Source organism: Eutrigla gurnardus (genome assembly GCF_963514095.1).
Source record: "Eutrigla gurnardus genome assembly, chromosome: 2".
NCBI classification, from domain to species: domain Eukaryota; kingdom Metazoa; phylum Chordata; class Actinopteri; order Perciformes; family Triglidae; genus Eutrigla; species Eutrigla gurnardus.
The window spans coordinates 6,180,966-6,191,196 of NC_139916.1; the positions used below are offsets into that span (position 1 = coordinate 6,180,966).

The window sequence follows — 10,231 nt, forward strand, 5'->3', positions numbered from 1 at the left end:
TTGATCCCCAGAAAAAGAAAATCAATCCAAAGGAGATTCTACAAAAGGGCGCCTTACAGTCAATGCATGACTGAGTCGGAAACTGAGAGAGATTTAATTTTATAATAATTAAATGTATTATAATGAATAAATAAATATCCTCTTAATACGCTTGACTGCTGTAGAAGCTGTTTCACAATCATTTACATTCGGAAAGATTATGAAATGCAAATAACTATTTGCAACCAGTGGGGAATTGTAACCAAGTACATTTACTCAAGTACTGTACTTGACTACTACACTTTTTACATACATATACTTTACTTGAGTAGCCAATTTCCATTTTATACTACTTTATACACCTACTTCTACTTCACTACATTTCAGAAGGAAATATTTCACATTTTAGGCTATCCACTATGCATTTTACATTTTACTACTGCTTATAAGATAGATGCAGTAGCCTATACTTCTACTGCTATGCTACGACCTTCAACACTAAAATAATATTTTATTTGTTGCTGTAATTGATGTAAGTTTGCTGAACGGTAACAGTTTAATATATAAATAGATAGCTATACGCACATTTTTGGTTAGCTTTCCGTATAAACAGATTCCACATAGGAACAAAAAGCTAGCTATGAGAGGTACTACGGGGAACTATCTTGACGTTTTTTAATCATCTTTGCTGCCGGTCGTCGAGTTATATCTCCAGTTGCAGGTGTTTTGTAAGCAACGAGGAAACGCTGTAGAAACTAGAAGGCAGGAAGTAAAAATCGGCGATAGTGTATTTAGTGACCTTTGGACTTTTAAAGGACCACGGAAAAACTAGCGTTATACAACCACACAGCTAGCTACCAAAACACTTCATCGCGACCAGTCAGTTGGTAACCACGTTGTTACGTCACATTGTTTGGGCTCGTGTGTGTGTGTGTGTTAGCGTGGGGCGTGCCTGTCACTGACCACACTGATAAAGAGCCCTGCCCGCTCAACTACACGGATATCACACACTGATTAGCATTAGTTAGACCGACGAAACAACCTAGACGTAAAGATACTGTGTGAAGGACCGAGTGCGGGGTGAGTAACATGTTACCGCTAATAACCTTCCGACAATGTAGTGCCAGTAAGTATGTTTAACTGTAACTTTGCGCGACTGAAACGTTGACCTAGCTAGTGCCTTCTGTCATTACCAGCATGTTTTGCTGTTGTTTTAACTCGAAGTAAGTCCGTGTTTAAGGTATGTAGACTGCCAGTGTGGCTCTGGGAAATTTTTGCCAAACAACTAGAATTGTTAACAGGTTTCTGAACCTATTTATGGGTTTTTTTTTGTTACACCTCCCTTAGCCAACAGCCTTAGGTCGACAGTTCAGTGGATGTTCAAGTCAGTTTATCCAGTAATAACTGACTTAGTGTTGAATTAGTGTTCCTGAGTATTGATGAAGAGTCGCCTGTTCTTCTCACCACTTTAATAAAAAGTTATAGAAGATAGGAAGATGGAGACATTTTTGTAGTTTTCTTGATGTGCATGCTTCTCGTGTTTCTGTTTTATGTGTTAAGGACTTTGGGCCCCATTGCTTGTGTGAAAGGTGCGCTTCAAATAAAGTTTATTATCATTGTAAAGCGTCCTGCAACTCACTGTTTGCCAACTTTTCCCATAGTCAACTGTACTGACACATTTTGATGATTATCAGAAAAAGGAAAGGAGGTTTGATAACCAGCCCAAACAGTAGTTAAACCGCTATAATGTGTCCCGCTATCTTATCACAGAACATGTGGCTGCCCATGCTTGGGATGACCGCCCTGCCACACCTGGGAGGGCTCTATGGCGGTTACATCACACGCAAAGAGGTGAAGAACTGGTACCCGACCCTGCAGAAACCATCATGGCGCCCACCAAATGCAGCATTCCCTATCGTGTGGACGTGTCTGTATACAGGCATGGGGTAATTATCATCGTGACGGGCACGTTCCGTCGCTGAGATCTACAACAGTCTTTCATTCTCAGTGATGCCACAAATGATGTACCTTTTTAAATTTTGTTTTGCAGGTATGGCTCCTACCTGGTGTGGAAGGAGCTGGGGGGTTTCACTGAGAAGGCACTGGTTCCACTAGGACTTTATGGGCTGCAGCTCAGTCTAAACTGGGCCTGGACTCCCATCTTTTTTGGTGCACACAAGCTGAAATTGGTTAGTTTCACTCATAAACTTAATTATTTATTTTTACTGGGAGAACAAATGGGAAGATGGCTCAATATCCTACATCCACACGTCCAATTTACACCCTCTCTCTGTCCAATTTAGGCACTGATGGAAATTGTGGTTCTCACTGGGACCGTCGGGGCCACCATGGCGTCTTGGTATCCCATCAGCCGCACTGCAACACTACTGATGGCGCCCTACCTGTCCTGGCTGTGCATTGCCACCTCTCTGAACTACTGCATATGGAGAGACAACAGTGAGGAGAAAGACGAGGAGAAAGAAGAGTAGCAGACAGTGTTGTGATAAATCTGCAGTACCTGAGCTGGCAGCATATTAAGGACGCATCATGGAAGGAAAAGGCCACCTGCCTCTGATCGATCTTTGTCGTCGTTTTGTTACTCAAATTCAATCGATCCCTACTAGACAGTGCATTAATTCAAGGCTCTTAAATTTGTTTAAATTTAAGTGAATAAGAAAAATCATGTCACGTGGATTCATTAATTAAATTATTCTGTGGGTTTCGAGTGAAGTTTAAAACTACATTTGCATCTTTTAAGAGTGCCTCATTTATGTTTACATGTATGATGCAATGCTGTTGTTACTGCTTTAACTCAATTAAAATAAAGATTTCTATCCAACGTATCACTATTATATATATATATATATTCCTTCAGTCAGAGCAGGCCACCAACTCATCTTCCAGTGGGGTTTACACATTAAAATGCGAGAAAAACAGAACAATTCTATCTGATCTATAATACCCTTCAGGATTTCCAGGTATTATTGATCAGCAAGTTAATATTGGAAAAGGTTATTTTTCCTTGGATTGAGAAAATAATGAAAATATTCAAGGACATTCTATTAAGTTAGAAATACTTAAAAAGGACACAACAGTCTTAAGTTTCCACCAGATATAATTAAAATAAGTTATTTAGACAAATCTCTAATAAACTGAATGAACATGGAAACAAAACTTTCCTGGAGGAAGATATTTTCTTGCAATTAACATCTGTCTAAAGTATTCTTCGTCTGTTTTTAGTTTGTGGAGGGAATTCCTTTACAATCAACTCTTTATTGTGTTGTGTTTTGGTCCGTGTAAAGCTACAGGTGATGCAACTAATAACAGATCATAAACACAACAGTTCATACAGATAACAATAGACTTTATTTCTATACATGCAATGGGAAAAGAAAGCAAGAAATACAAGGGTGAGAGAGAAAAGTTATTTTTCAGGAGCTTTCTCTGGAACGTCTTCTGGAGATTTGGAGAATCTCTCCATTAACGTCTTCCACAAACCCTTTTTTTCCTCGTCCATCTGTTGCACATTCCCTGTACAGTGAAAACAGTATGAATGAAGGCGTTTCATAAATGTTCACGAACTTTAACGTGACATTGTGGTTGCATACCTGACAAAAGCAATTTACACTCTTCCACCGTAACTCCAGTAAAACTTGTGTCTCTTACACGAGGAAACTGTGATGGACACAAAGACATGTTTGCATTAAATTCATTAACGCTTTTTTCCCTTCATTTTTCTAAATTTCACAGTGAAATGCACACTCACAAAACAGCTGGATGAATACATCATTTGGAGGAGTATGTATGTGTGTGTGTATATATATATATATATATATATATATATATATATATATATATATATATATATATATATATATATATATATATATATATATGTGTATATGTATATATATTTGAGGTGCTTTTCTGGCACAAAACGAATGAGACTTTTGTGCTAACTAGAAATAATTGTATTATTTTCATCATTAATTAAGAACAAAAAGTAACTGCCTCACTGTTTTATTCATATTGTTGAACATGACTGAGAAGTTATTCCTTAAATGATATACACACTTTAGGTTATAAACTCCAAACAATGTCCTCCATCATTGTTTTAAGATACATACTGTAATTAAAACAGTTCTACTGAGTAGATGTAGCAGATACAGAAGCACGGGAGTAATGCGATTATATACTATACTTACTCGTTGTCTGTAGAAGTTTTCGTTAATGCGGGCCAAACTTTCATACTTGTGGTCGCACTTCTCTGGATCTGAGATCTGGTGGAACACGAATTGATTGGACAAATGTTAAGAACACAACTTTTCCTGGAGAACAATGCGAGCATTAGAATGAACATATTTTATTTTATTTTTTTTAAATGAAAACTTCAGATATTTAAAAGTGGGTAAATAATACATGTGGACACTGTTTTGCAAATAGTTATAATTATTCACAGTCTATAAAAGTGCTGAAGTGAAAACACAAAAAGACAATTTGTCCTATGAAAAGTTAAGTTGAGTTCATCACACCTCTCTCTTGCTTCGTGGAATAATTTACATTTGTACCAAACAATGTGAGCATTTTAGAGACTGCAAACTTCTTATTTTTTTTAGATTTGTGTGCAAAGTCAAGTATTTTATGTATAGAATAGAAATATTGACAATAAAATACACCATTGTATACTTTTAAATGCACAACATATCAGTTTAAATTATTTACGAGGAAGTTCCTCACAGGTGTAGTAAACTCGTATGAAACACCGTCCTCTCTAGCAGAAATGTAACTAAAGGGTACAAATGGTATTATCATAATATTGATCTGAAAGAGGCTTCACGCGTATCACAGCTATCAATCAATGATCAGGCAAGGTCGACGGTTGTTAGCACATTATCCACTTAACGTAGCTTAGTGTTGTGAAGCCGTGCGTTGCGTCCGTTAACGTGGAACAAAATACCTGCGTGCTTTCGCCCTCACGGAAAGCTGAAGCCACTCTCTGCCGCAGAAACGTCCCCAGATCCCGGGATTTCTTGGCCTCGTCCCTCGGCCATTCCTCACACAGCTTCAAGAAGCGACGGTACCTGGTGGCAGACATCTTTGTCCGCTGTAATGCGATTCGAGTTCCGGCAAACGCGCGTGAAGTTTGAGCTTTATCGCACGCCGTACTTGTGTTACATCGAAACCCTTCCCTCCTACTGTCGCTCTCCTCGCCCTCGTTGTTGCCGCCTCTGTCATTTACGCCGCACGTTAGCAAGATGAGCGGAGCAAACGGTAAAGCAGGTCCCGCCGCCGGTGTGATGGAGTGGATCGGTACGGCTTGTCGGTTTGCGACGGACAGAAACGACTTCCGAAGGTGAGCGAATGGCGATTTTGTGTAGGCTAACGTGTGTTAGCTTCCGTTAGCATACACCGCGTCAGGGAACTTTGTCCTTGGCTCTTCCAGTCTCTCCCGGCCCGTAACCAGATAAACTACTGTCACCATCAAGGCTGAATTACCCAAGAACTCCGGGCTTACTGTATGTCAGGCTCTGACACTGAACTAAATGAATGTGTTAAATCACATTTCCACAGCTAACCTGCAGCAGTAGGTCACTGGTTTGCCCCGGGGCCTCACTTATGTAGTATCTTTATATTCATACGTCCTGGAGATGTAGTTGTGTTGTTTATCTGAAAGCTTTACTCTCGCTGTCATTTGTGACTCATGGCATGTCCTACTGTATTCATTTTCAGGAATCTTTTGGTCAATCTGGGCCTGTTTGCAGCTGGTGTTTGGGTTGCAAGAAATCTCTCAGATTTTGACCTGATGACTCCTCAGCCCATCACATAACCCAGTCAAAATAAGTTGCAGCCAAAACCGGGACGAGGGTGAGGTCATCTTCTTCTTTAAAGCTTAATAGAGGTGTTGATCAGTGTCTTATGTTAGTCTATAAATCTCGAAATTCTCTGCTCATGTGTAGACTGATGTTACAGAGTTTCATGTTTGAAATTGACGGCGTATTTTCTTTGTTCCTTTAGGCGTGTTGTACCAACAGAGAAGAAACAAGGGACCGGAATAAATGACTGTTGTACGACTCATTTCACCATACTGAAAACAAACCTGGTTGACCCGAATCCGCATCACTCTGTAGAATATTTTGTCATGTTACTGTAGGTGTCCTGAAGAGAAATAAGTGTATTGAGCAAGTTCTTGTTCGTCCCATAGATTTTTAAATATTTAAATTTGAATCCTGTGTCATGTGATCTGTGCAGCCATGTCCACTCAGGAGCTCTTCGTCGCTGCGGCTCGTAAATGTCTCTCCGTTGGTCGAAAAGCGATTTCTGTCCCTAAGAGTCTGGACCTGGCTGCTCAGGTGTCGGCTGTCGATTTGGGATTGAAACCGGCTTTATTGTACGACAGCAACAGTGCCAGTGCAGATCAGGTTCAGCGGTATTTGAGCTCTTTGCAGTCGTCCCAGCTTGTGTCTCAATCACTTCTCACACTGGATTTAAATGGAAACACTCTTGTTGTTAATCCACTTACAGCCGTATCAAATGTAGAACAACTGTTTGATGGTAACGTGGCTGTTATTGACGTCTGCCACTCGTTGGAGAAGCCCGCCATCGCTGACCCACTCAGAAGAGAGCTAAAGAGTATGACACACGATTTACTGCTTCTCCTGAAAGGGATTGAACCGACAGAGGCTGAGAAACCATATTATGTTGGAGAGAAATCAGCAGAGTGGAACCTGTGCACAGTGTTTGGCCTTTTACTGGGTTTCCCCATCACTTACTGGTTTGATCAGACCAAGAGCTTTGAAAACTGTCTGTCTATGACTCCCCTGACGGTGACTACAGCTTCAGCAACATGGCAGGCAGACTCCACAGGTCACAGGTGTTGTCTGTACTCCTTCAGTGTCCCGGCTGCTCTGCTAAAAGCCGTGCATTCCAACCTGGAAAACTGGAGGCTTAGTTTACAACAACGGTTTCAGCAGCAAAGTGTTCTAAAGGATCTTACAGTTTGTCAGTCCACAGTCACTCTGCCCGCAGTCTGTTTGTGATGCTGACGTGACATTTGTCTTTAAAATAAACTATTAAAGAATATGTGACTTTGGCTTTATTGCTCCATACAAAACTGTGTCAAAACAGCTGTTTATTCAACGTTCACAAGTATTTAAACCGTGGGTTAACCAGCAACTGCTGACTGAGACAATGACAACACACAACCTAAACTTCAGATGAAGGGTTGTAATTCTTTGCAATTATTTAAATGAACAGAATATAACATGTAACAAATAAAAACATCTGCATCATTTTCACGTAGAACACGATCTACTGCATGACACTTTGTAATTTCAGCCCTTGTATAGTCAGATTCTAGAACACATTGAGAATATTACCTGTTATTTAAAATGTGCAACTATCAATATCCACCATTATATGAAAACAAAATAAAATCATTCCATCAAATCACAACCTTTAAAACCATTTGATTACAGTATATTTTGTATTCTCTTGAATTAAACGTTAAATCACCTTTGTTGTGTCTCGTCTACAACATGATTTTAACCTTTGTGAGATAATAGCTTGCACTAACGAGAAGACTACTTCCCATCCAAACTTTGAACAGCCTGAGATGACAAAGCCCTCAGCACCGCTGCTAAATACCAGCTTGTACAGCTTGAGTCTTTGTTTCCTCTGGCAGAGCAGCTGTACCGCTGTTTGTCGGACCAAGAGAACAATCCCCTGACACCAATCAGTAGTGTGCAGAGAAGTTGAATTTCCAAGAAAGGCACACATTTTTTGCTAGTTCTGCATAAAATAGGTGGGTGAATGAGTCAGTTTTTGGAGAAGTGTAGATGCTCCTGGCTTCTTTTATGTTTCTCCAAACAGTAATCCTGAAGTTGAGTATGTTGTTCAAACCTGAGGTAGTTTTAATGTGGAGTGTGTGAGCTGCAGGCCCATGTCCGTCACAGAGGTTGAATGACTGACAGCGCGTCGCTACAGCGGCCGCTCACTTTCAGCTCAGCGAGGTGGTCTGCCCTCGTGGGCCCGATGTTCACAATGGCAATTGAGATTTTCCGATCACGAGCTTCCAGTAGAAACCTGTACCCTGAATAGACCTTGTGAATGACAGAGTGGGACACAATTAGAGACAGAACACTTGTGTTATTTTGACCATGCACGCTTTTAAAGGCCTACCTGTAACGATGACCCCACGACTAGCACCGCATCCGTCTCGCCCAGTCTGTCGTTCACAAACTGGACGGTCGCTTTGTTCACGGTGTCTCCAAAGAACGTGACCTCAGGCTTCAGTATTCCTCCACACTTCTTGCAGGGGGGAACTCGAAAATGGAGGACCTGCTCGTCCTCGATGAAGACATCCCCATCTGGAGCCACGCCGCCCGTCTGTGCCCTCCATGCCGGGTTTAGCGCTAGGAATCGCGCCTGCAGCTCCTCTCTCGCCGAGATTGCACCACAGCCAAGACATATCACCCTGAGGACACACATATGCACACTCATAATGCATCTTTTAGTGCGTATACAGGCATGAGGATGGTGACTTAAAGGGTCAGTTCACCCAAATGCTACACATTTCTCTTATACCCCTCGCGTCTGTGGATTATCCAGAGTAACCATGACACCCGTTCTTTGATCGATGTAGCTAAGGAACTATTACATTAACAAAATCCTAATGTTGCGAGCACAATACATGGTATTGGTATAATATGGTAAATAAACCCAGACTACCTGTGCGGCTAGATTCCACCAGGGGTGGGAATGATTTATGTAATTTGGGTAAATATTCTGCTATATTTTCCTTTACTGACAATTGACTAATGGCCAAGTTTCCACTGCTTTTCCACGAATCCTGGACAAAATAAAAGAAATCTGGAGGACTACAATCTTGCCAACCATTAGAACAGGTTCATAAAAGGTTCAGGTGTGTTCTCACCTGTGGGTGCAGCCGTGCAGCTCGGTCAGTCTTTCCTGCCCTGCCTTTGAGTGAAGAGCATCCACGTTCTGCGTCACCAGCCAGTGCAGCTTGCCCCGGTCCTCCCACTGCCGCAGCGCCTTGTGTGCGGAGTTCGGCTGATGGGAGGAGAACTGCGGCCACCCGACAAAGTTCCTGGCCCAGTAGCGCTGACGGGACTTTGCGCTGCGCACGAACTCTGCGTGCTGCATGGGTCGCCTGTCGGTGCGAGCGTACAGGCCGACACCCTCCGAGCGGTAATCGGGGATGCCCGACTCGGTGGAGAGTCCGGCCCCGCTGATGACGAACAGGCGCCGGGCTCGGGACACGAAGCCCTGCAGCAGCTCCAGGGACCGGCTGTCAATGGTGCTGCAGGCGGGGACGAAGCTCCGCAGACCCTCGGGGACCGAGGAGGCCTTCCTTACAGGTGTCAGGATCTGCCGAGGCAACCTCATCTCTACAGCAGGGCGAAGTGATGCTTAGAAATAAAACTCGTTCTTTGAACCTGCCTTCTCCATAGTCCTCAAAGAGGGGCGGGGACAATGTCACCGTACAAATCAACTCGCTAAGAAGCAAAACACGACACTCTTGCTAACACAAATTAACTAACATCATCATCTAACGAGGGTTAATGACAACTAAACATGAATATATGACGTATGGATAATGAACAGTGGCTTTGGTAAACTATAGACATATGATAGTGCAAGTTTTGACCGGTAACTGTAAATGCTAACGTACCGGTAGTCACAATGTCAGCTAGCTTAGTTAGCTCGGTCAGTTATCTGGCCTACCTGAACCGTGAGCGACGGTGGCGGCGGCCGTTTAACGTCAGCAATGACCGCCGAACAAACCGACAGCTGCCACGAAGTGTTGGTTGAATAACATGACAAAAAACTAGCTGCTGTAAGACGGAACTTTAGTCAGCGACAACAACAGGAAATACCAGGTTTTATGTAACACCAAACACTTTCGCGCTGTAGTCTGGGAGTTGTAGTCAAGGATATATATTTATAAAATTACCACGCTTAGTTGCCTAAATAATACATAAAAATGTATATATAGTAAATAATTATTTTATATAAATATATATAAATAAAATAATATAAAGGAACATTTAATAATTTAAAATTTTACATTTTATTTATGTTTTTCTAATCTAAATTGCCTAAATCTTTAATTTCTAATGGCATCTAAAAGTTACTGTAGGCTTTTCTCTATCCTTCACCGTGTTTATTAATAGGCATAATAATAATACAGAATAATGTTGTTTAATGATTAATAATACTCAAGTGGAGTCAG

General features: G+C 41.6%; 5 protein-coding genes across 6 annotated transcripts; 3 read left to right on the plus strand and 2 right to left on the minus strand.

Moving 5' to 3' along the window:
- The first annotated feature begins 838 nt into the window (after window positions 1-838).
- Window positions 839-2,822, plus strand: tspo (translocator protein). Its single transcript, XM_084038957.1, has 4 exons — window positions 839-1,059; window positions 1,750-1,925; window positions 2,030-2,168; window positions 2,283-2,822. The coding sequence occupies exons 2-4, from the start codon at window positions 1,753-1,755 to the stop codon at window positions 2,466-2,468; spliced, it is 498 nt and encodes a 165-aa protein (XP_083895083.1). The 5' UTR covers window positions 839-1,059; window positions 1,750-1,752; the 3' UTR covers window positions 2,469-2,822.
- A 504-nt stretch (window positions 2,823-3,326) lies between these two features.
- On the minus strand, window positions 3,327-5,115 carry uqcc2 (ubiquinol-cytochrome c reductase complex assembly factor 2). The gene is made up of 4 exons (XM_084038981.1): window positions 4,937-5,115; window positions 4,185-4,259; window positions 3,588-3,654; window positions 3,327-3,510 (listed from the first exon to the last, which is right to left on the minus strand). Exons 1-4 carry the CDS (start codon window positions 5,072-5,074, stop codon window positions 3,404-3,406), a joined length of 387 nt encoding a protein of 128 aa, XP_083895107.1. The 5' UTR covers window positions 5,075-5,115; the 3' UTR covers window positions 3,327-3,403.
- A 47-nt stretch (window positions 5,116-5,162) lies between these two features.
- Window positions 5,163-6,135, plus strand: tomm6 (translocase of outer mitochondrial membrane 6 homolog (yeast)). Its single transcript, XM_084038991.1, has 3 exons — window positions 5,163-5,332; window positions 5,710-5,844; window positions 5,995-6,135. Exons 1-2 carry the CDS (start codon window positions 5,235-5,237, stop codon window positions 5,804-5,806), a joined length of 195 nt encoding a protein of 64 aa, XP_083895117.1. The 5' UTR covers window positions 5,163-5,234; the 3' UTR covers window positions 5,807-5,844; window positions 5,995-6,135.
- Window positions 6,136-6,217: 82 nt separating this feature from the next.
- Window positions 6,218-7,059, plus strand: cUnh1orf74 (chromosome Un C1orf74 homolog). The gene has a single exon (XM_084038921.1). It carries the CDS (start codon window positions 6,231-6,233, stop codon window positions 7,014-7,016), a length of 786 nt encoding a protein of 261 aa, XP_083895047.1. The 5' UTR covers window positions 6,218-6,230; the 3' UTR covers window positions 7,017-7,059.
- A 104-nt stretch (window positions 7,060-7,163) lies between these two features.
- Window positions 7,164-9,998, minus strand: sirt4 (sirtuin 4). 2 transcript variants are annotated; one of them, XM_084038901.1, is made up of 4 exons: window positions 9,724-9,998; window positions 8,912-9,407; window positions 8,158-8,452; window positions 7,164-8,078 (listed from the first exon to the last, which is right to left on the minus strand). In XM_084038901.1, the coding sequence occupies exons 2-4, from the start codon at window positions 9,382-9,384 to the stop codon at window positions 7,926-7,928; spliced, it is 921 nt and encodes a 306-aa protein (XP_083895027.1). In that variant the 5' UTR covers window positions 9,385-9,407; window positions 9,724-9,998; the 3' UTR covers window positions 7,164-7,925. The 2 variants fall into 2 exon arrangements, with proteins under 2 accessions (XP_083895027.1, XP_083895026.1); XM_084038900.1 differs by having other exon boundaries at window positions 8,912-9,386; window positions 9,724-9,996.
- Window positions 9,999-10,231: the final 233 nt, after the last annotated feature.

Excerpts from the sequence above, each read along its gene's own strand:
- tspo (XM_084038957.1), top strand. The coding sequence starts at position 1,753 with ATGTGGCTGCCCATGCTTGGGATGACCGCCCTGCCACACCTGGGAGGG. Across the intron at positions 1,926-2,029 it reads TGTCTGTATACAGGCATGGG|GTATGGCTCCTACCTGGTGT; the intron begins GTAATTATCATC and ends TTTGTTTTGCAG. Across the intron at positions 2,169-2,282 it reads GTGCACACAAGCTGAAATTG|GCACTGATGGAAATTGTGGT; the intron begins GTTAGTTTCACT and ends TGTCCAATTTAG.
- uqcc2 (XM_084038981.1), bottom strand. The coding sequence starts at position 5,074 with ATGTCTGCCACCAGGTACCGTCGCTTCTTGAAGCTGTGTGAGGAATGG. Across the intron at positions 3,655-4,184 it reads AAAACTTCTACAGACAACGA|TTTCCTCGTGTAAGAGACAC; the intron begins GTAAGTATAGTA and ends TGTCCATCACAG. Across the intron at positions 3,511-3,587 it reads GTGTAAATTGCTTTTGTCAG|GGAATGTGCAACAGATGGAC; the intron begins GTATGCAACCAC and ends TTCACTGTACAG.
- tomm6 (XM_084038991.1), top strand. The coding sequence starts at position 5,235 with ATGAGCGGAGCAAACGGTAAAGCAGGTCCCGCCGCCGGTGTGATGGAG. Across the intron at positions 5,333-5,709 it reads GACAGAAACGACTTCCGAAG|GAATCTTTTGGTCAATCTGG; the intron begins GTGAGCGAATGG and ends ATTCATTTTCAG.
- cUnh1orf74 (XM_084038921.1), top strand. The coding sequence starts at position 6,231 with ATGTCCACTCAGGAGCTCTTCGTCGCTGCGGCTCGTAAATGTCTCTCC.
- sirt4 (XM_084038901.1), bottom strand. The coding sequence starts at position 9,384 with ATGAGGTTGCCTCGGCAGATCCTGACACCTGTAAGGAAGGCCTCCTCG. Across the intron at positions 8,453-8,911 it reads CTGCACGGCTGCACCCACAG|GGTGATATGTCTTGGCTGTG; the intron begins GTGAGAACACAC and ends GTGTGTCCTCAG. Across the intron at positions 8,079-8,157 it reads TCGTGGGGTCATCGTTACAG|GTCTATTCAGGGTACAGGTT; the intron begins GTAGGCCTTTAA and ends GTCATTCACAAG.